At 43.1% G+C, this 24,432-nt stretch overlaps 1 protein-coding gene and 1 pseudogene across 1 annotated transcript in view; both read left to right on the top strand.

Moving 5' to 3' along the window:
- CACNA1D (calcium voltage-gated channel subunit alpha1 D) overlaps window positions 1-24,432 on the top strand; it is a 314,711-nt gene that overhangs the window by 190,453 nt on the left and 99,826 nt on the right. Inside the window, 1 exon segment of the mRNA XM_023522317.1 lies at window positions 19,067-19,236. Within this exon segment, the coding sequence (XP_023378085.1) occupies window positions 19,067-19,236 (170 nt within the window).
- Window positions 1,032-1,150, top strand: LOC111730886 (annotated as a pseudogene).

Below are 24,432 nucleotides of genomic sequence, written 5' to 3'. Positions count from 1 at the left end.
ATATGATAATCTCTAGAGCAGTGGTTAAAAAATAAAACAAAGTGGTATCTTAAAAGCCAAAAGAAGAGATAAAGTGGAATCCTAAATAGTAATAGTACTCAATTATCTAATAAAGCAGGAAAAGAATAAAGAACATATGGGATGAACAAAAAACCGATAGCAAGATGGTAGACATAAATGCAACCATATCAATAATTGCATTAAATGAAAATGGACACCTTTTAATTAAAAGACAGAAATTTTTAGGCTGAATAAAAATGTAAGATTGATAAATATAAAAACAGACTAAAAATAAAAGAATGGAGTAATTATGTTAATACCAAATATACAAAGTGGACTTTAAGGAGTGTTTCCAGAGATAGAAATATTTCAGAGGTAGAGACATTTCGTAATGATAAAAGGGTCAATTCATCAAGAAGACACGATGATATCAAATGTGTTTATACTTAATAAATTTTAAAAATACATGAAGGAAAAATTGTCAAAATTAGGTGAATAAATTTATATAGATAAAAATTTTTATCCTTTTTCAATAATAGAGCAAGGAGATGAATAACAGTAAGTATAGATAATATCTAAACACTATCAACCAAATTGACCTAATTAATACTTATACAAATAACTGCAGAATGCACATTCTGTTCAAGAGTACATGGAACGTTCACCAAGACAGACCACATCTGAGCTGTAAAAAAAGTCTCAATAAATCTCAAAAAATTGACATAAAGTATGTTTTTTCTAACTGCAATAGGTTTAAAATAGAAATTAATAACAATAAACTGTCGAGAAAGTCCTCTAAATATTTGAAAATTAAATGACACATTTCTAAACAACTTACAATTCAAAGAAAAACATTACAATAAAAATTAGGAAATATTTTAAATTGATACTGAAAATACATCTCAGAGTTTGCATTTTTCATCTAGAGCAGTACACAGAAGGAAATTTATAGTTTTAAATGCCTGTATCAGTAAAGAAGAAAGGTTTAAATTCAGTGACCTACATTCTCATGTTAAAATCTAGGAAAAGTTGTCTACGGCCATGCTACCCTGAACAGTCTTGATCCCGTCTGATCTTGGAAGCTAAGCAGGGTCGGGACTGGTTAGTACTTGGATGGGAGACCACCCAGGAAGACCAGGTGCTGTAGACGTAAAAAATAAAAAAATAAGGGATTGTAAGCTGACAAGGTCCTTGCAATCTGTGAGGTCAACCAAGGGTTGCCTCGCCAAAAATAAATAAACGAACAAATAAATAAAATAAAAATTCCAAGATTATAAAAATAAGAAAAATTAAAAATGAAAATCTAGGAAAAGAACAAATTAAATCCAAAGAAAGTAGAAAAATATAACAGAAGTAAAAAAATAAAAAAAAAATTGCAAATAATAGGTAAAATTACCAAAGACAAAAGTGGGTTTTTTAAAAAGCTTGATAAAATTGAAAAATCTCTAGCAAGACTAATTAGAAAGAACAAATTATAAATTATCACTATTAGAAATGAAAGAGGGGACATCAACAGAGATATTACAGACGTTAAAATACAATAGAGTAATTTTGTAAATAAACACAATACCTTATGAGAAATAGTCAAATTCCTTGAAAAACATACCTTAGAATTGACTTGAGAAGAAATAAAAACCCGAAGAGCTTTATATTTGTTTTTAAATTCAGAATCATAAACCTCTCAAAACTGGAGGCCTAGATGATGTCAAAAATGAATTTTGTCGACCAATTTAGAAAGAAATACCCTTTCTAGAAAAAGTTATTTTTAGATAATAGAGAAGGAGTAGACATTTCCCAACTCATTTTGAGGTCAGAATAACCTCAGTACCAAAACTTAACAGACATAACAGAAAAAGAACACTATCCTTCATTAACATAGATGCAAAAATTCTCAAATATTAGCAAATTGACTCTAGCAATATTAAAAGAATAAAACCTCATGACCAGGTGGGGCTCGTACTAGAAATATAAGGTTGGTTCACTATTGGAAAATCAAACATTGTAATTTACCGCATTAACAGAATGGAGGAAAAAAGTCATATGACCATTTTGATAAATGCAGAATATGCAAGTGACAATATTTTATAACCATTTACAACAAAAATCTCAGCAAACTAAGACTATATAAGAACTTTAACCCGAGAAAGGCTTTCTACAAAGAAACTATAACTGATGTCATACTTAATAGTGAAAGACTGATGCTTTTTTTCTAAGATTAGAAACAAGGTAATCATTCCTGTCTCACTTCTTTTATTCAACATTATGTTGGAAGTACTGACCAGTACATTAAGGCAAGCAAAAGATATGAAAGGCAGAAAGATTACAAAGAAAGCAAAAACTATTTCTAGTCACAGAAATCATGATTGTCTACATAGAAAGTCCTAATGAATTAGCCAAAAACCTACTAGAATTAATAAGTGAATATAGCAAGGTCACAGGATACAAGGTTAGTATATAAAAGTAAATTTTATTCCTATATATAAGCTACAAACATGTGGAAAATAAAATTTGAGGAAAATATTATTTACAACAGTATCAACAAATTAAAGTACTTAAGAATAAAAATAAAAGATATCGAAGACCTATACTGAAAACAATGAAACACTGAATAAAATTAAAGGTGATTTAAATAAATAATATTCTATGATTATGGATTGGAAGACTCAGTATTGCTAAGATGTTGAATTTATTTGTGCATTCTTCATATTTATGCATCCAGTGCTGTGCCACTCATATATCTTAATAGCCATTTTTAAAAGAAACAGACAAGATGATTGTAATACTTATATATAATTTCAAAAGACCTAAAGCTAAAACAATCTTTGTCAAAAAATAGAGTTGGGGGACTTACACTACCTGATTTCAAGACTTACCATAAAGCTACATGTTGTTTTGACATAAAGATAGAACAATTAAATCGAAAAGAAGATCCAGGAATACATGTGTATGGTCAATTGCTTTTTGACAAAAGTGCTAAATAATTTAGTGAAGAAAGGGTAGAATTATCTTTTCAGTAAAATGATGGAAAAATTGGATATCCGTCTGCAAAAAAAAAAAAACCAACAACTAGAATGTTAGTTCATTTTATGAGCTAATACATACAGTGATTTGAAATGGATCATAGATCTAATTAAAAAGATCACAGATCTAATAAGATTTCTGCCCTTCAGAAATAAGAAATTGAAAAGAAATCACACAATGGAAGAAAATATTCACAATACATAACATCTGACTAAGGGTTGCTATCTAGAATACACAAAGAACTCTTAAAAAATGAGATAACCAGATTAAAAGTTGGCAATGACTTAAACATATTTCACGAAAAAATATATACAAATAGCCAATGTACATGTTAAGATGTTCAGTATCATTAGTCATCTGGGAAGTACAAGTTAAAACTTCAATGATATTCTACATAGTAGACTATGAAAAGTCTAATATGTAGTGGAGTGACAAAGACTGGCAGTATCAAGTGTTGGCAAGAGTATAGAGTGACTGATACGCTCATACATTGCTCATAGAAACAAAATGGTACAACCACTTTGGAAAAATTTGTTAATTTCTCATAAATATATACTTTATGTATATGAAACATATGGTTTAGCAGTTTCGTTCTTAGGTATTTTCCCAAGGGAAATGAAAACCCATGTCCACAAAACGCCTTGTATGTGAATAGTCATAGAGCTTTGTTCTTAGTAGCTCCAAATTGGAACAACTCAGATGTCTATCAGCAGGTAAATAGACAAGCAAATCGTGGTGTATTCAGACATGGAATACACATTCAGCAGTATAAAGAAATGAAGTATGACTACAACATTATTAATGAAGCTTAAAAACATTTACTGAGGGAAAGAAGCCAGATACAACAGAAAACATATGGTGAAGTTCTGGAAGAGGCAAAATTAACCATTAAGACAGAAATCAGGTTATTGAAGAGGAAGAGTAGGCTAAGAAAGGGAATGAGAGAACTTTCTGGGAGGTGTTATAAGTGTTCTATATCTCAATTGGGGTGTTGTTTACATGGTGTCGACATTAGCCAAACCGTAAGCTTAAATTGTATACATTTGTTTATGACTCATATCTTGATAAAATTGATTTTAAAATACCATTAAATAGAATTAAAATTAAAATACCATTAAATAGAATTAAATTCTGCTTTTGGTCAAGATTGGATAACAGATACAAGATTTAACCTCCCACCTGAAATAACAGTAAAACCAAAACAGACAATATATGTAAAACAATTATTTCAAGACACTGGACATCAGGCCATGAAGGACAGTGATCGCTTAGAAACAGGAAATAAACGAAATGAGCTCCATGCCTGTCACAGCTTATTGGCTTGAGAAGGAGTTTTTGGGCCATGGCACAAGGAGCAGGAACCCAGCCAGAGCCCTGTGGTCTCCTTGAGTTGAGAAGACAAAGCTGAGAGTCTACAGAAACCTAGGTGCCCAAAGTATGTCAGACGGTACTTGAGGAGAGAGAATTTCATGGAAAGAGAACTGTACAGATAAGCAGAAGGCGTCCCTCTTCAGCACTGAGCAGAGTGCCTTTGTGCACAGGAAGGTGAGGAAACCACCTAAGGCTGAGGAAAGAACATTCGAATGGATTAGAAAGGATGGTGCTCAGTGCCCACATAGGGCCAGGAATATTACTCGTTCTCACCAGCCAGACTGGAAGAACTCATGATTCACAGGACATTGGGCCGAGTAAGGATAAGAAAGGATTTGCCTCAGTGGTGAGGAGTTATTAGCCCTAGAATGGGCAGCGCTTCAGATTAACCTAACAAATCATTAAAGCAAAACCTGAAAGGATCAAACAGTTTGATCCAACTTACCTAACTGTATCTCAGAACAAAGCATTAGCATAAGCGTATTCATAGGAATACAAAAATATCTAGCATCCAACAAGAGAAAACAATGTCTAGCATTCAATCAGATGTTGCTAGGGATATAAAAAAGCAGAAAATCATGACCCATAATGCCAAGATTTAATCAATTGAGACCGACCCAGAACTCATACAGATGTTAGAGTTAGCAGAAAAGAACGTGAAAAGAACCATAACTGTATTCCATATGTTCAAAATATTAGGCAGAGATATGGAAGATACAAAAAAGCCTAAACCCAAGAATCCTAGGACTAAATCTAATGAAAGATGTATAGGACTTCTATACAAAACCTCGCTGAAGAAAATCAAAGACCTCAAAAAAATGAAAGGGTCCATGTTCATAGATTGGAAACTCAATTTATTAAGATGTCAGAAGACAGGTAGTGTTAAGAGAAGGTGCTGGTCTTTGTAATGAGAAGAAGAGAAAATGGGGCAGATATGTTTGGTAGTGGGAAGCCGGGAGTATTCCTACCTAATTCCTAGTTTTTCTGAGGCAGGAGGAGAGGTTCGCTACTGAGGATGAGGGGGCAGGTAGCAGAGTCATGTGTGTGAGAGAGTGAGGAAGTACCAAAATAGTCATCACAGGGCGTTAGGGAGTGAGTGAGTGGACCAGAGAACCAAGGTAGATAAGAGATAGCATTGAGGTCCTGTTCGAAGCTGGTGATGATGAATCTATGTGGATGTCAATCTATCCCATTGTATGACTTTCTGTCACTGTGTTGCCCATAACCAGGTATGGAGAAAGGAGTATTTGAGCCCAATTAGGGTGAGAATTTTGCTGTCTGTGTGTAATAAAAAGATGGAAGAAGGTTTAAGGTCTCGGCAGGAACATTGCTGAATGGATCACTCATGGATCATGAAATCTAAGGTAGATTAAGAGGGAAAGAGAGCCCTAACAGAAAATGGAGGGATCAATGCACTGGGCATTCCAAAGAGTTTAAAAATGTTTATGGTGGGAGTCGTTGAACAAGTCAGCTGGCATGCGAAGAGTTGTAGCCAGAGAATAGAATGCTTGAATTTGTGATTTGGGGTGGTAAAGTTTGAGGTTTAGCAGTGGTTTTGGGCAGCTGAAATGGCATGGAGGAGATGGTCATTGGAGATTAATGTGTCAGGGGGTTGAAAAGCCACGCGTTGGCAGGGTCAACAAGGGCTCCTGGAGTTCCCCCAAATGATAGAACTTGGGATGGAAAGGAAGACTAAGTCTTCAGTAGAACACACCACAGGCAGGGGAGAAGGTCACGTAGCCCACTGGCACTGTCCTCAAAGGAACAGGGCTTTCCGTTTGTTTGATTTTTATAGCAGAATGAGGCAGTATTGGTCTAGATGTGAAGAGGAACAGAAAAGCAAGGAAGCCCTCAACTCTACCTTGAGACCCTGAGGTAGGTATGATTGGGAAGGACTACAAGGGAAGCGAAGCAATAAGTTCAAGGGTGAACCATCAAAGCTTTCCGTCAAAGCAAGGAAAATGGAGGTCCCTTTGAAGAGGATGAGGGTACCGGAGAATTTACCCTCTGGAGCAGTAATTCCAGGGGGCACAAGGAAGGGCTGATGAGTGCAGGAAGACTGAGTCGGTAACAAGGAAGCCCAGAGGAAAGTGGGGGGACTATGGTGCACCAAATGATGGAGGATTGGGCATTAGATGTATGTGTTGCATTTTGAGCAAGTATTTGCTGAAGTCATTAGTGGAGAGAGCAGAGGCTTAGTGGTGAGAGATCTGATGAGGGAGGGTCCTCAGCTAACAGAGACCCTGGCTCATTTGGTCTGGGGTGATTTTGTCCAGCCCCCGTGGTCTGGGCTCAACTCGCCTGAGGTGTGTGCCAGAAGTTTCAGTCTCTACAGATACCATGTGGATAGCCTGGCCGAGGGTCGTGGCAGTGCTGTGTGTGGCATCTCTCAGGGCTGCTCAGGCCCGCAGTAGAGCTTTTGGCTGAGGGGATTACTAGTGCTGTGGGTATTGGCTTCCACATGGTGTAGTGAGGGAAGATCAAGTTTATAGTTTGGATTCCTGGCTCTTGTCCTGATTCCATTCTTCCCAGAATTGTGACTTTTCGTCAATATACTTCACTTCTCCAAGTCAAGATTTTCTCATCCCTAAAGTTGGATAGCCCCACTTGCCATATAAATTTTCTTACAGAGCTGTCCTAAGAACCAAGGAGAGAAATGGATGGGAAGGGGCTCTGTAAACTGAAGAGAGACCTTTCTGAATGTGGGGCGTGCTTAACATCGGCCAGCTTGCAGTCTCCTTTCTAGGAGGTGGTCCCTGTGAGTCTGAAAAGCCTTATTTGCAGTCTGAACACTCACGTGCCAGCTCTTCTCTTCGGGGCCCCACATCTTTTCGGGACTTGGAGTGGCACTTGAAGCACTAACCTAATTTTTCTAAGTCTGATTGTCATAAGAGTTTGGTTTGGATTCAGGGATAAAATATTAATCCACTCAGAACTAGATCATTCCCTTGAAATTCTGTTTTAAAATAAATCTTGGTTTAAGTTATCTGCTGGCACCTTTGGAGCTTCCAAGCATTTGGGGCTTTTCAGCTTCTGAGTCAGAGCAGCTTTTGCTGCATCCGAAGGATTCTAATTCAGTGGGCGATGACACACCGCCTACCCAGAGGTGTCCTGTTCCCTCCCTCTTCGGCTCTCAGTCAAGTATATTTTAGCACCATCCGTACCTACCAGTGTGCCCTAGGAGTATAAAGGAGGGTTGGTAGGTCAGAGAGGGCTTTCCTGAGGAAGCCGAGCTCAGGTTGAACATGGAAGGAAGGGCCTTTGTAAGGATACAAAGAAAGGAGGGCACATTCCAGATCCCGGCAAGTGGTAAGAAAAGCAGGGTCTGGGGCATCCCATGTGTCAGGAGCCAGCAAGCTGGCCAGCGAGGCTGCCAGGGTGCTCTGCGCTGGCTGACGAACAGTGGCACAGAAGATGGATGTGTAGTCGAGAAGGTCCAGTGAGGGAGGCGGGATTTTTTTCTTTGATCTATAGGAGCTGCCGAGGTGTTTGAAAATAAGGTGATGAAGGGAAGTTGGGTCTGGACGTTAAAGCTGGTGCTTTGCAGGGAGTAATGGAGTGAGGAGGATGCTGGGGCTGGGGGCTGTGGCAGTGAGATGGGTGTGAGGTGATGGAATGAGGTGATAGGCTGGGGCGCAGTGGTGGAGATGGAGATGAAGGAGTTGTTGCAGAAGATAGCTGTGGGACAGTTCCTCTCTCACATGAGAAGGAGAGACTTGTGGGTTTGATTGTCAAGTCTGGGGAATGGATTGTGTGAGAGAATTTTTCTTTATTTCTCTAATTGTTAATATAGCAGCTAAGATAATATGCCAGGTGCTGGGCTAGGTGCTTTATATACTACTTTATGTACTACTTTGTATGCTACTTATCTACTGCTTTAATGAAGTGTTTTTGCCTCAGTTTTACAGGTGAGGAAAGCAAAGCTCAGTGAAGTTTATCCCTTTTCTCGAAGTCACACAGCTAGTAAATAAGGAATTCCTAGTAAGCTAGGAATTAAACGTAAAGCTTCTTGTCTCCAGAGCGCAAGGCTGCTTTTCTCATTAGTTGAAAGTTCTGTGTCTGGTGAGGGAGAACCCCCATGGGATCCGATCTACCCAGACTCAGTCTGTGTTGATACATCCTGAGCCGTTCTATTCTTCATGCTTTATCAGTTTCTTTCTCTTCCCAGGATTAATTGCCCAAATAAAAGTGGAACAGTGGAATATGGAGGCTTCGGAGAAATTGGTTTCTTTTTCCTTTTAAAACTGCATATGACTAAGTCCCATTCTAGCTCAAGCTGTCCTTTTGGATCCTGTTCCTGGGTGTGGGGGTAGATGTGGATCTCTCTGAATTCCTGAGCCTCTTCTGTAATATGATGCTTGTTCCCTTGTTCTCAACTAAGTCTGATGATTCTGGGCACTTCCACCCACTGTGCCTTTCAAGGAGGGGCTCTTGCTGGGTGGGAGAGGCTCCTCTGCTCAGCGCCCCTCACCGGGTGATTTTCCTTTGACTTGGCTACTGACTGGGATTGGGGCTGAAATTCCTACAGGTATTGCTTTGAGGACATCCCAGCATATGGACTCAGTTCTGGCTTCTTCCCAGGGCCAAAGTAGCTTATCTGCAGTCAGGCGCCTCCAGTAGAGTCATGCACAGGCAGGTCCAGCCATCAGTCCATTTCAGGCAGTTTTACCAGGCCCTTAACACAGCACACTGTCAGTGGATAAGTCAGACATGCCCTGGGGTTGCTGGTATCTTCAGACATATTTATTTTTAATGGTTTTGCCACCTTCCTCAGTCGGACATGAGGTATACATTTTCCTTATTTTTCTTTAAAAACTGGACTCTGACAAGTCTAGCATATCAAATGACTTAAGTAGCAGTATTTGAAACCTGTTGTGAAAAAATGGCGATGTTGGCTTAGCTCGTTTGATTGGTAATGTCGGAGAAAGTGTTGCCAGGCAATAGAGGCCATGTTTTTGAGGAATTTTTCTTAAAACATGTTTTTTTGTTTGTTTGTTTGTTTTAAAGAATGAAACAAGTCTTTAACTTTTAGCATGCAATCTGCATGGATTCTTATCATTGGGGGACATTTTCTGCTAGAAGCATTGCAATGTCTTCGTAGCCATGGAAACCAAGTCTTCAAAGTGAGCGCTGCTCTTCTGTCCTCAGACAAGGAGATGCGATGAAAGGAAAGTGTATTTCAGTCTAAGAACCCTGAGATACTGTATTTCCATGAGTGACTTTTTTAGACTTGTCCTAGACTCTGGCTGTCTCTGTTTTTGCTTTTTAATAAGAACAATGGGTACGGCTTTAGGTGATAAAGTTACGTGGGCATTTGTGACCCAGTACATCCAATGCGGAGCCCATGATCCACGTCTTTGACCTCATGAGCCTATAAAACTCTTCATTACATTTACTTAGCATGTTCTCATCGAGCAACTACTAATGGCCAGGGTTTGTAATAAGGAACCGATATACAAAGATAAAACAGACATGGGCCCTCCTTCACAGAGCTTAAAGTCTAGTATGCAAAAGAGAATATTAAATAAGAATTTCAGGACTATGAAATAAATTCTACACAAGTGAGACTCTTATCCAGGAGACTCTAAGGACGTTGGTGAAATGCCCTTCTAGGCCGACCCAGCTGAATGGGGTGGTATCTGGAAGAGCAGTTGAGGCTTAATTAGGGAACAACACACAGTGGCCTGGAGCTGAAAGAGGTCTCTGCTTTGGAGAAAGTGAGTGAACTTTAGGATGGCTGGAGTACAGAGTGCAAGGAGCAAGTGGTCAGAAAGGACCAGGAGAGATCCAAGAAGACCAGGCAGATGATACATTTGTTTACTTCATCCCTATTCCGGTTCCTCTTGTGCAGGATAAGTGCCACATGCACCCAGTCCCCAAAGTTTGGTGTGTACAGTCTTGTTCATCTGCCGTTTATACCAGATAATTCAACCTAGTCATTAAAATCTAGGAAATACCTACTTTGAAAATGGTTCATCTTCCCAAAAGATGGAAACTGTTTTCTATTTAAAGCATCTTCACAGACTCGTATGTCAACGAAAGCAGTCAAAGACATGAAAAGTGGAGGATTGTTTTGGGAAAATCTCTTACTACACCCAAAACTTGGCAAACAGAAAAATCAGGAGGCACTGAATCCCTTTGTAAAAAAGGATTTACCATGGGGTTCATTTCAGTAATGAGTTCCCAAAGAATAGTCATATGATTAGAAATGTGATTGTTAAATATATTCCTTAATGTATTCACTGTGTCCCCCATTTTCTCTTGTCCCTTTTGCCAGCCAGTAGCTCCCCTCCACTTCTCGGGGCCAGTGCCTAACTTGCTGTGGAAGAATGCTGTCACAGGTTAGCTTTCTTCCCCTCCCTGCATCTTCTCTGCAAAGAAGCAGATCTTATTGATGGGTGCCGCATCCCAAGGCCTACTGCCCCATTCTAGCCTATTTGTCTCATGTAGAGAAAACACCCCTCGGCTAATCCTGACCTTTTTTGTGGGTGATTGAGGGAAAACTGGAACACAGCCAAAGATTTTGATGAACTTTGAACTGAGCCAGTGCCACTAATTTAAATTTTTTTTTATTGTGAAACATGACACATTATTGTTCTTTTCTTTTAATAAGACGCCTAGTTTCCTTGAACAGAAACTGAACTTACATGCTTTCCAAAAATTTAGATTTAAATATAAAAATAGTTTTTGAACCAAGCTGCTTTGCCATTCTTTTTCATTTCCTTTATGTCTATGTAGGGGAAATAATTTAGATCTAAGAAAGACTGGCCTCTGCTGATAAAAAAATTGGTGGGATACTTCTTCAACTTCCCCCTATTTTTTGCCTTTTTATAAATGCTGCTTTTTTGTTTTGGGGGGATTTTTGGTGAGTGAATTTCTGAGTCCTCTGTATTACTAGAAATCTGAGCCCTAGTGATTCTGTTGGCCTTGCTCACTGTAGGTTTTTATGCTTGTGTGTGTGTGTGTGTACGTACGTACGTAAGTACACATACACATACACATGTGTGTGAAAATTTCAAAGCATTTGTCTAAATTTTATTTGCGTGGATCTGGTTAAAACAAATAGCATTACAACCCAAGGAAAAAATTCTATCTCTAAATCAACATGATTTTCAGTGGCCCATTTATTTTATGGGGCATTTGAGAAATAATAAATTCCAGAGCAAACTGTGTGTTGTCCTTTTGTATTTGTGGCAGTCACGTTTGACCTGCACTGCCATTTGGATGCAGTGGCTTCAGGCTAAGTCCTTTCTCTCTCCAGCAGTGTTGACTGAGCCAGGGCTCTGTGAGCACAAGATGTCAGGGCTGTAAATCCTGGGCAATGTCAAGGTTTGGGGAGCTCTCTGCAGGGTTTGGCACATGCGCCCAGCCTCTGAGGGTGTGTAGAGGCTTCCAGGAGGGAAGCTGGCTGGTTCCAGGCAGAGAGAGTTTCTTCCTGGAGCGGTGCTTCCTGGGGGATGGGGGGTAGTATGTGCTGAGATGAGCAGAAAGGGTATCTCACCTTTCTCTACGCCCAAATTGGAGCTCTGGGAAAAAATTAGAACATGGGGGTAAGCAGTACATTCTGTCCTACCACCTCACTTCCTGATCCCGACCGAATAATGTCCACTTTATGCATCTCTAGAGCCAGGAGGCAGAGGGATCAGACATTCAATGGAAAGAGCAGTTGGCAAACCTCAGTTTTGGTCTTTGTGAGATGGGAGTGAAAATCCTCATTCTCCTTGTCCCACACTGAGTAGTGAGGGGCCTGAGGGACAGTGACTGTAAAGACACTTTGAGGACTTCAAATAAAAATTTAAATACATCAGAGATTTGTTTTTGTTATTACTGGAGAGAGGGGCCATGGCCTGGATGGACTCTTCCCACAGGAAGCCAAGTCCACTCCCCCAGCTGTGCAGGCCCGGATCTTGCTTGAGCTGCAGCTGGTTGCTGGGTGGGACCCAGGGCTGGCACAGTCACGGGTGAAGGACTGCTTCAGGCAGCAGTGGGCTCAGGCTGTGTGTGGCTCAGAGCCTTCCACTTGTTCTCTTCTAAAGAGCCTGTTTGAATGTCATGGGGTAGGGGTGTATGGCTGTACCAATGCTGTGTAATAAGAGCCCCTCCTACCCATTTCCTCTGAACTCTCTCAGCATTGTGCTTCCTGATGTTCATGCCACCAGACTTCTCGGCTGCCAGAGCTAAGAGAGGGTGCTAGGCTGCTGCCCAGGGAGAGGAGCAGAAAATGAGGAAAGGTCCAATTCTCAGCAGTCAGGGGTTCTATTGTCCCTTTAAGTCATAGAGGAGTCCCGGACACTCAAGTTACAGCAACAGTAGAACACAGCACAGGGCAGAGTGTTGTTAAGGACTGGCCTGAGTAGGACTAGGGGATGTGGTGTGGGCCTGGGAGACAGGCGACATGGTCTTTACAACATCCTGTGCTCGGCTTCCCTGCTCTTCCACCGAAGGTCCCCGTGTGCACCCCTCTGGGGAAGTTGCTCCTTCTTTGGTGGACTTGAACTATTAGAAGTTTCTTCCTTATATTGTGCTGAAATAAATCATGAAACTCCCACTTACTCTCTGAGGCACACAGGGGATCTGCTTCCCCTTTTCCGTGGCAGCCTTCCAGAACTCGGAAACCGGAAATGTGGCCCCTCAGTGGCATCTCTGCTCCATCTAGCCTGCTATTTGCCCTTCCTCTGTCCCTGCCCTCCCTGCCTTTACTTCCTGAACACTTAGGTAAGGAATGTTTCCATGGCGGGTGAGGGGGGCATCATCTGGCCCTGCAGGGAGGTCCATATTAGCTGAGAAGATGACACCTGGTGTGCCAGACCTAGGGCACCAGCATGAAAGGGGTGGAGGTGAAAGCGATCCTAGAATGGGCATGATTGGGAGGTCAGCAATGACGGGCCTCATAGGTGCCTTTCCAAATTATCGTGTAAGCAAGTTGGGAATTTTATCAGAACTATGTTACTTTCAACTCGCATTTTTATTGCTGTTGACCCTACCCAATCTCACCCATTGTGTTCGGAATACCTTTTGGCCTCCTACGCACCATTTTCTCCTTTCTTTCATTTCATCTTGACACGCAGCTCCTATAAAACAAAGCCGATAAGGACTCTCTCTTATCAAACTTCTGTTGGTTTTCCACTGCCTCCAGGGAAGCAATCCAAATATCTTAGTTTGATATTTAAGGCCCCTCTTGAACTGATGATCAGCTGATTTTTGAGCCTTATCCCTACGTACTTCTACCCGCTCCTTCCTCTGTGTCCTGTGTGCCCATGTTGAGGTCTTTAGAGGGATCCACTCAGGAGCTAGATGGACTTGTGCGACCAACCTCCCAGAGCCTCAGTTTCCTCAGTTTCTGTATTATGAGGGTAATAACAGCTCCTCCCTGTCCAGTGAGGGTGGAGCTAAGGCATCACCCTGTTAGAGGTACCAGTGTAGGAGTCTGGCAGGGATAGGGCATACACATATCTGTGTCTCGGTGTTCGGTGAGCAGAGTGCACTGGTGCTTCAGAGGAGGGCAGAATTTTTGGATGGGGTAGCCAGGGAACGCTGGGTCTTGGAAAGCAATCTGGCATTCAGAGATGGGAGAAGGCTGCTCAGGTGGTTGGACCAAGTTCTGTGGACCAAGGCTCAGAGGGTTTAGGAATTAAGAAGAGTGTAGCCAAAATACAAGGTGCATATTTATAATAAAAGGAAATTAAGCTGGAATAGCATGTGGGAGAAGACTGGAAGGCCATGAGGGCCAGGCTGAAGCATTTGACCTTGATTCTTGAGGGGGCAGAAGTGAGGAGCCACGAGGCATTCTGAGCAGGACAATGCCAGGATGAAGTCCAGGTCTGTGGTAGGAACCTGAAGCAGAGGAGGCAAACCCTGATGAAACGTGCTGGCTGCGACTTCTCCAGCTGCCTCAGTGGGTGAGGTGTGTGTAGACTGGCCACTATAAGATGCTTGGTTGTTGTCCAGCTGGCAGGAAAATGGTATGCTGGTGGTGGAGGCTGCTCCAGACGGTGTGTCTGGGCTCTGACATGCTCGTTTCATACTTCTGGGGGAGCCCAGGAACTGTGGGCTTTCTGTGCTGATGTATTCTGGGCTCTTAAGGTGTAGGGCTTGTTTCGTTGTGCGCATTTTTTTTTTTTGTACTCAGACTTCATACATGGCTGGTTAAAGGGAGGCATCATGAGGGAGACAGAAATGTGGAAAGAAAAACAAAAGAACTGGACAACATTGTTCATTTCTGCAGGGAGACTACAACCTAGCCGGTAAGCAGAAATGAATATATAAAACACAAATTTGCATTTGATTACTACAGTTACAGTTTCCAAACACTTAAAATCTTTTTCTATTTGGAAGTGATTTCAAAACTACAGAAAAGTTACAAGGATAAAAATAGCATAGGGAACAATTCATGTACTCTTAAATTGAATTCACTTAATATTAATGTTTTATCTCGTTTGCTTTTCATTATATAATTATAAGGGATGTGGACTGATTTAAAAATTTTGTAATTTATTACTGTCTTTAGTTTTTTGGGGGCTCAAACTATCACAGGTTTGACCAGTGAGAGGTACTGTTCTGGCTCCTTTGTCATAAGGGCATATCGTAATCATGTTTTTGTTTTGTTATTTTATTTTATTTTTTTTTAGCACTTCTTGTTTCATTTTGTACCTATCCTGCTCTAGCCTTGGAAGCAGCCATTTTTCCCCAAAGACTGCTGGTTCCTTTTAACAAGAAATGGTGTTAGAGATGAAGATCTGGGTGCCAAGTGTATCTGTGCTTCTAGATCCTTTCAATAAAGCTAGAAAATATATACATTCACATACTTAGGTTTATACATGCATATATATATCTTTTAGAAATCATGAATTCACACCAGTCCCTCCAGTTCCAGTCCATCTCCCCAGGGTTCTTTCTAGCCTTTCTCCCTTCCACATTTCTATATTCCTCTTTCCAGGGAGAACCCTGGCTCTCAACAGCATTGACACACTGATTTGTCAAGTCCTGTAATACATCTGAGATAATTTCAGCATTGTTGACTCCACGTTACCACAAGAAACCAACAAAGCTTCTAAAAAGAGTTCAGCACTTGTTTGTGTTTCCTCCCTCACGCCAGTCCTGCCCAAGACCGACAGTAGCAGTTGAATGTTCAGAAGCTACTTGAATTGCTTCTGTCTTTGTCTTTCAATATGGTTATGGTTTCATTTGAAATACATTCAGATTCACTTAATTCATTTCCACGGTACGGGTATTTTCCATCTCATCTCTGTTGATTTAATTAAAAAAAAATTAAGGCGTAGAACATTAACATTCCAAAATTAAAAAGAAAAGCATACTCTGTAATGTCGCTTCTGCTTTATCCCCTCTACTCCATTTGTTCCCCTCCCTTATTTTCCATTTTGTCCTTCAGATACATCCTGCAGTAACATATGCCTGTTTTCTTATTTCCTCTTTTTCTTACACAAAGAGTAGCATACTGTGTGTTTTTTTGGTCAAGCTCTTCTGATCTTTTTTTCATTTGGCTATGAAAGCACCACAAACAAATTTCTGCTCTGGAACAAGTAGTGTTCTATCACATGCGAATCGTCAATCGTCATATTTCTAGTCCCTTGTAAAAGTCAGATGTTTTTTACCAACAGCTTTGTTAACTCAGTTTTTGTAATAGTGACTCTTAATAATAGGCTTCTAAAACGACGAATTCTTACACAAAATGGAAAGCTGTTCATGATCCATTGAGGTTGATACAAGGTTGAGTGGACTCAGATTTTCTGGAATGGAAAGCTTGTTGTGATGAGAATGAATTATTTTCAACAGAGTGATACCAGTACAGGGTTGATAGGGCATTCGCAGGCTCATTCAGGTCACTTGGAGAACAGAATCTTATGTGTCCTTTTGTGCTTCTCTCAGTTGTGCTGGATCATGCAGCTTAGAGTCCATTTAGAGCTGTTTGCAATTTTTCTCCCTTTGGTATTTGAGAAAGCTCCTCCAATTGCCCTTTTTTAATGCCCAGATTCAGCAACTAAATATCACACATTGAACTTCACATTTGTACCGTGTTTTGTGATTTTCATGGTATCATCATATTGAACATTTTATTTAATCCCTGTGAAAACGTAGAACAGGTATTATGTCTGTTTTGCACATAAGGAAACTGAAGCTTAGAAAAGAAAAGTAACAGACCCGGGACTAGAATTCAGGCCTTTAGACTTAGAACGCAGTGTGGTCTTGGAGGGCCGAGGAGGCAACTGAGTTTATCACAGAGATCTTACCTCCCTGCTCCTCCTCCTCCTCGAGGAGGAGATTTATGTCTCGTAAATCACAGTTCTGTCCCAGACAGTAAACGTTACATGCCTGCTAAGTATTAAGCCTTTCAGAACTGTCTAAAATAAGTTCAGAAGGTTTACATTAACAAGTTTTGTTGTATGAAACTTTTGTAATAGTGAATATTATTTAACTGGGCTATAAGCCAGGACCTGGCAGTGTTTTTTATTCTCAGAAATTTTAGTCATAGCAGGATTTACCTCTGCATGCTTTACTGTGTTCCAACAACCAAGAATGTGCAACAGCGATACAGCTCGTTAGAGGTTTTTGTATTTCTAATGTAAAAAAACTTCATAAAGTAAATATTAAAGCACAACTCCCTTTTATAAAGCCTTTAAGTTTTGCAGGGTAACTCTTTTACTATCTTTGTAATATTTTTTCAAGAACTCAGATCAGATATGTAACCAAAATAAGAATATCCTGTATGTACGTAATCATGTACATTTAGTACTCGAAGTTCAGAATCAAAACATGCAAAAAAAATTTGTACTGGGATACTTTTGCTAAACAATAGAATTGAAAGCCCAAATACCTGTTCTTTACAATGTATTTTAAGAAAACAGATTACATAATGTATTTTCATGTTGACACATGACACTCCAAGGTCTCCACTTATTGTTTAGGGATGTGATTCTGGATTGGGTGTGGCTTTTTCAAAGTTCAGATTAATTTGGTCCGCCTACCCAGGACCGAGTTATGCATGTCCTGTATCTCAGGAAGCCAGGGCGTCCTATAAGGTTCAAATCGTTCTTGGCGAATGGTTTGCATACCTTCTTTTTTTGAGACAGAAGGTGTTCTCCCCCAGGAGGAAAGTCCCCTGGGTTGAGAGTGCAGAAAACATCTCTGGGTCTTCACCACCTTTGCAAATCCTTGGAGTTGGCTCCTCTGTGAACTAGGCCCAGGATGCACGGCAGCCCCTCTTCACTTCCCAAAGGGTGAAGGTGGCGATGGGCCAGCCCTAAGAGAGCCATGGACAGGTTCCGGAGCATCAGAAGAGTGGGTGGTTAAGGAGCAATGACTGTAGTCCTTTCTAACTGTGAGCAGAGGGCGAAACCTTGGCAAGGACTCCAGTTTCTCATCTGGAGTATCAGCGTCACTAGGTGTTCGAGTATCTGTTCAGCCTTTGGACAGCCCAGAGTTGAGAGAGGGGAGGGAAGAGAGGGAATAGGGCTTGGCTTTGTGTAAGCAGATCATTTCCCCTTTTGTCAGTTGGGTTGGATTAATGAGGTTACTGAAAGGGAGATGTGCTGGCTTTGGATTTGAAGGAAGGCAGAAGGAAGGCAGATGTGACCTCCGTCAGAATCCAGGGGTCTGTGTGCAGAAGCTGCACTGCATGAAATCTCATCCGCTTTCTTAGCAGCTTTTTAATCATTATCACTAAATCTGCAACTCACCTAACTTGGTTCCCCTAACAATTCACAGTTAGAATGCAGATGGTTCCTTGTATATGAAAATTGGGTAATCATCCACCTGACTCTCAGACTTGCTGAGCAAATGTGGGATTCTGTATATGTGCATAGATATAGGATTGCAGACACGAAAGACAGAGTAAACAGCGACCAGTTGGGAACATTTACACGTCTGCCAAAGCCTTTCCAGGGCAGGTGTTCCCATAAATGGGCAACAAATCGCACTGCCTCTTCACCTCCTACAGGGAAGACTTTTAGAGGAAAGATCATGGCAAGAAGCGAGGGTTAAGAAAAAGTCTTGTTTCACTGGTGCTCCATTTCCTACCCGGGATGGAAGAATGGGGCTGTGAGGTGGGTCTGCCCTGACCCTGTCCAGTGCTCTGCCAGAACCTGCAGGTGGGGAGGGGAGCCTAGCGTGGGCTCCAGGTAGAACTGCTCCGCCTCTCGGGGCTCTTGGTTTGGACGAAGGGGTCAGCGCACATTAGGAATGCTGTTTGTTTGAAAGTATTACAGAAGCACTAAACTTGGTGCTCTCTTTGACCACAGCTTGGCCTTCCTAGTTCCTTTCTCTTTGGAGTATGATTCCTGCTTTCTGAGGAGGCTCTGGGGGAGGTGGGACACTTCCGAGTGCAGAACCCTGGTGGGGGAAATCAAGAGGCCTGCCATGACAGCACATGGTGTTTTTGGCCTGGCTCCTTCGGATCTCTGACATCCTGAAGGGAGATCATTTTCTAAGAGATGGTGCATGTGTGTCGATGTGGTCTCTGCAACTCTGACACCACAGTCTTGCTTGGGAAGACACTGTCCTATGTCTGTCCACGCGTGTGGCCCCTGTTGCTATGTTCTTGTGGCTGTACTCAGTGCCATGTGTCCTGCCACAAGACTTGTGCCGCAGGGCAGATGGCTCATGCAGTGGGTCCCTGGAGGAGGTCCTGACATGTGCTGGTTCTTTTTGCCTCCCTCAGAGAATTCTCAAAGGAAAGAGAGAAAGCTAAAGCACGGGGAGATTTCCAGAAGCTCCGGGAGAAGCAGCAGCTAGAAGAGGATCTAAAGGGCTACTTGGACTGGATTACCCAAGCAGAAGATATTGACCCTGAGAATGAGGAAGAAGGAGGAGAGGAAAGCAAACGAAATAGTACGTAGCACCCTTCCTAGTCCTGACCAGAGAGAACTTGTGTGTGATGCAGATGCCCGCCCAGCAGCAGGCATTTCTGCCTTCTGACCCAGCCTGTGAGAAGGATGGCCTCCTTCTCAGCCATCCAGTTCCTTCTGCCTGCACATGAGAGACAACAGGGGCATTTACCTGCCTCGGAATTCCTGCCTGAGGTTTGGGTTTTAGATTTGTATCTAGTCACATGGTTTTATGGGGGAGGAGGGTCAGCCAGACTCACAGGTCACCTCAGGAATTCAGTAAGCCCCTTCTGTGCAGGCATAGAGTGAGGTAAGACACATATTCGCCTTGCCTCACAAGAGACAAAGTTGTGGTTCCTTCCTTTCAGAGTGAGCAGTGTTATTGGACAGGAACTTGAAGAGCAAGGGCCCTCTCCACCCTTCTGCTGTCTGATGTGTCTCCCACCTGTGCCAGCCGTGGGGAGCTAGATGCTTAGCCCATCAGGGGCTGGGAAGAAACCAGTTCTGAGCAGTGTTAAGAGGCTTGAGAATCAGTGTGTCTGTTTTGGAGCCCACCCACTTGGTACGCCACACTGACACTAGGCACCCCAGTGTACTTTCTGCCATAGGAAGGCCCAGTGCCCAGTCAACCACTGTAATTAATCACCAGTGTCAACCAAGATGTCTCTCTTACCATGTACTTTTCCCACAGATGTGCTTTTACTCTTCCTGGGGCCATCTATGCCTCGGGTAAAAGTGGGAATTGAAATTAAGCAGTGGGTTTGACTAAGATATTTTGATTCATTTCAAATCTAGAATAATTGATAGGAATGACCTACAATATATTTCAGAGGTTCAGGCCATTGAAAGGCCTGGAAAACCAAGCTAGACACTATGTCATGGAAGATGGTTGAGTGAGCCCCGCTTGAGCAGAGCCCTTCAGATGTTGTGCCGTCACGCCTTTGTTCAGCAAGGCTGGTTGCAGGGTTCCTGGAGGACTCCTGAAGTGGAGAGGATGTGATTGCTCCTTCCAGGGGAGGGCGAAGGCTCCCCCTGCACACACTCAGATAGATGCAGCACAGGAGACAGAGATGAAGGCTGCACACACTCAGATGCAGCACAGGAGACAGAGATGCAGGGTGGAAAGGAGGCAGGCAGTGTGCCAGGGAACTGAGAGGAGGAAGGGCTGGCTACAGGGCTCTAGGAGAGAGCCGTGGGGGCACTGGACCTGGGCCTTGAAGGATGGATGAATTCAAGATCTATCACAGCTGAATGTCATTCTGAGCCTTGCCAGTGGCATGAGGAGGATATGGAGGTGGACAAATCAAAGCTCGGGGAGGAGGCAGTGGGTCATTGGTTCGACTGGAGCACAGAGGTTGTACAGGTCAGAGAGAGAGAGGAAGCAGGGAGGGCATGGAAGGCCAATATGTGTCGCATCAATAGTCAGGGGAGCGTGGAAGCTGAGGCCAAGGCCCATGCTGGAGGGCATTCTCTACTGAGAGGGCCCTTAAGCGTCTTCCAGCCTGGTACTCTGAGTCTGAACTTGCATGGGGAGTGAGGGGTTCCTCTTATCATGGATGCAAATGATTGACTCAGTCCTGGGTGCTAATTGGAGGAGCCAGCAGAGTGCAGACCTCTCTCCTCTCCTGCTTCTTCCCGGGCCTGCACCCACTGCTTCCTCTAGGAGGAGCCTGGGGTTCACCACCTGCGGATTAGGAAACCGCAGAGGATTTCTAGAGCTGACTGTGTATGTTGAATATGAGATCAGAATTTATAAGCCAACGCTCATTTGAGTTCCCAACTCAGTGATGTCCTCTACGTGACTGGGTGTGAGAGTGTCTGCATGTTATCAGCATGGCTCAGCCTGGCTCAGGCGTTTGAGCCAGCCTGAATCCCCATGGCCTCAACAGAGCTTCTCCACCCGCAGTGTGGCCAGCAAAAAGCCACTTGCATGCAGTTTGGGTAATGTCTGCTATGCTTTTTTGCTCCTTATTACTAAACCCCAGCATTGATGCTGGCTTGTGGAGGCCCAGTAGCCAGCTGCCCCGCCTCTACTAAGCCCAGCATGTAGCATATTGTATAAGCCAGAGAAAGTACTGTCTCTTCTTCTGAGCAGAGCATCATTTTTTCTAGTTGAGGTATGTCCTGTAGGGGACCGAGTGAGGCCCTCTTGCAGGCCGATGTCCTTTCATCTCTATTGTTCCACCTCTAGAAATAGACGGGGATCTATGTTAGTGTTGCCAACCTCAGTTTTGGTGGGACTATTTTTATGACCCGTGATTTGAGGAGTAAGGATTTTCGTTGGACTTGGGGTGGTGTCTTCTGGGAGTCCTGAGGATCCACTCCTGTGTCTTAGCCCAGCCTTTCCTGTGTCCTGCCATTGTCTATGAAGAACCTGACCATGTGATGACAATTAGCGCCTCTGCCTTTGGAGACCTTGCCATGGAGGGAAGATGGAGAGGCGCTTTCTTAGTGTAAGACAGTGGACAAGCTGGTACCATAATCAAGGGCCAGCAGTCTGCTGTGGGAGCCCAGACAGTGCAGCGATGCAGGCTGGTGGGAATGTAGGGAAGGCCCCATGGAAGAGCCGGTGGTCCTGCTGAGCTCTGAGATGAGCCACCTTGGGCTACCGAAAGTGGAGAGAGTTTTTCGGGCTGAGGAAATGGCATGAACAAGGTGCAGAGGGTTACAAATGTTCAGAGCACTTAGGTGCATTACTTAGTAATATAATCAAGGAAATAAATTCCCTTTAAAGGTTGTAGATCCTCAGAATTCACTTTGTAACCAGGACTCCAAACCCCATAAAGCTATACTGTATCTCTGGAATGTCAGCATTGTGGTTTCTGCTACCACAGTGATATGCGACTCATCCTGTGTAACCAGCTTGACATTTGATCTGGTGGCACACGCTTCTGTAGTGCACCCTTATTTTTTGTTGGACTCATTTTGCCAAGCGCTGGGGTCTCCGGTGGAGTGAGGCTCGGGTATTTCCCGAGACATCAGAGTCCTTGAGCCCTGATGACTAGGGTTGGAAATAAAGACATAAATCTCAGGCTGTGGGAACCATGTTGGGATGTAACTGACTTAAAAAGAGAGCCCCACGTCTCCTCCAGATGAGGAAGTGAGCCTCCCTGAATACATTCACTGCAGCCCAGACCTTCTGGAAAAGCAGTGCCGCTGGGGTTTCCCTGGGGCCTCCTATGGCTGCCAGCCATTTTCTTCTTGTTCCAGCCAGAAACCACAGGGGAGAGGATTTCAGTGAGGCCCACGTGGTCCTTCTTAACAACAAATAGTGGTTGATTCACCACCTGCACTTGTTAGGCCTGGTCTCTGTCATCTATTAGCAGGCCCTGAAGTGTGGGTATTGAATTGCCAGGGCCTCCCTGGGTGTGTCAGATCCATGCCCACACACCTCATGCCCCATCCCTGCTCCTGCATCATTTCTGGGGAAGAGAAATGGGCACTGCTTAGGGCTCCTGACTTTGTCTGTACTGACTTAGGATGCTGACTCCACTGACTGCCTGTTTTAGCTGGGTCCTGGATGGGACTGAGACAGCTTTCTTCCAGACACTAGCCCTTTCTGATGGCTGAGCTTAGCTGAGGCGAGCAAAAGGGAGGAAAGCAGGTCATTACTAACAACAGATATCACAAGCCTGCAGGAGGGGGGCGGGGCAGGAAGCCGGGCTGGAGGGTGTTCACTGGAGCCGGCTGCAGTTGAGTTTTGTGACTTGAAATTTGGCCTTGAGTTTTAGGCACAATACCCAACATCTCTGAGTCCCAGTTTTCTCATTTGCAAGAGGGGTATAAAGATATTTGGCCATAGCACTGTCATGAGAATTAAGTGTTCGATAGCTGGCAGGAATCACCACAGCCGCAGGAATACTTGCCGCTGCTGTTGTCATCAGACTGCAGTGACACTTGACCTAAGCAGACTTGTTTTTGCAGATTCTACTAGACCTCTCCTCAGCCTTGGGGTGAGGACCCCTTTTAGGACCATGTCCCGGTACTTTCCTATTTAGAAACTGTAAGGTTCCCAAGTATTGATGGAAAACAAACCTATTGGCCTGGTCACTTTCAAGATATGGTAGCATAGCTTTCTGTCTCTTGAAGCATATTTCTAGTTTGTTGACACTTACTGTCAGAAAACGGATGTCAAATCAAGTGCTCAGAGATGCACTCACATTATCTTTTCTATCTGATCTACTAAATGTCACTGTCTGCATCCGTGGCACCTAGCTCTGGCTGTACATGACAATCACCTGGGGAGCACGGTGCATCCAGATGCCATACCCCGCTCCCACCTTGATTAGTTGGTCTGCGGTGGGACTCCAGCGTGGCTTTGTTTACAGCTCCCTGGAGGTTCTGATATAAAGCCAGGTCTGGGAACTCCTGAGTGCCATCGCACTGACTAGCACACCGTTCTAGGTTTCCACTTGAAAGAAGAGGAGAGGCATCAGGTCTCTCACTGGGCAGTCTGGATGGTGGCTGCGGTGACTGGTAGCTCCAGCTTTGTGCGTTCAGGGACTATTCCAAATGTCGGTTCCATAAATTTGCTGTTAGAAGGCTGGTATTACACAATTAATTGAGTGGACAAAATTCCCTTGGAAGTTAGTTCCTGAGCATTTGGGAAATTTTCAAGGATAATTTATTTAACTTTTTGCTGAGCTTCAAGTTTCTTAAGAACCCCTGCCAAATCTCAGTGATTTTTTAGACGTATGCAGCTGCTTCTGAGTTAACAATGGGGTTTTTCTAGGCCCATTAAAATCTGAAAGCCTAAAATTCTATTTTAAACTCTTCTCATTGTCAGTGATTAGTCTTAAAAAATAGCATTAAAAATAGTGAAATGGTTTTAAAGGGAGCTCATTCTAAAATTCTGGCCAGAGAAGCACAGCAGTTTCACTGTGGCAACTATGAATGATCAATAATCCCTGTAAGTGGGGACATTGATACCCAAACAAAGGGTGGAAATACCTGAAACTCCACCTCTGACAACAAGGAGAGCTTGCCTGTGTCCTCTTCATCAGCCATCCTAGAGGCTGCGAGCACCGCCCCCCTGCCTGCCTCCCACTGGGACTGCCCCTTCAGGTCCGTGCACAAGGTTGCCCATAGCCATCACCTCCCTTCTGTACATGCCACCCAGGTGACTTACTGCGGCGTCTGATTTCAGGGTGGGCAGAAAACCAGTGATGCTATAGCTGTTTGCAAGCACAAGGCATAGTAA

The sequence above is a fragment of the Pteropus vampyrus genome, unplaced genomic scaffold (assembly GCF_000151845.1).
Source record: "Pteropus vampyrus isolate Shadow unplaced genomic scaffold, Pvam_2.0 Scaffold337, whole genome shotgun sequence".
Classification (NCBI taxonomy): Eukaryota; Metazoa; Chordata; class Mammalia; order Chiroptera; family Pteropodidae; genus Pteropus; species Pteropus vampyrus.
The sequence above is the reverse complement of the archived record's forward strand: the minus strand, read 5'-3'. Positions and strand labels throughout refer to the sequence as shown.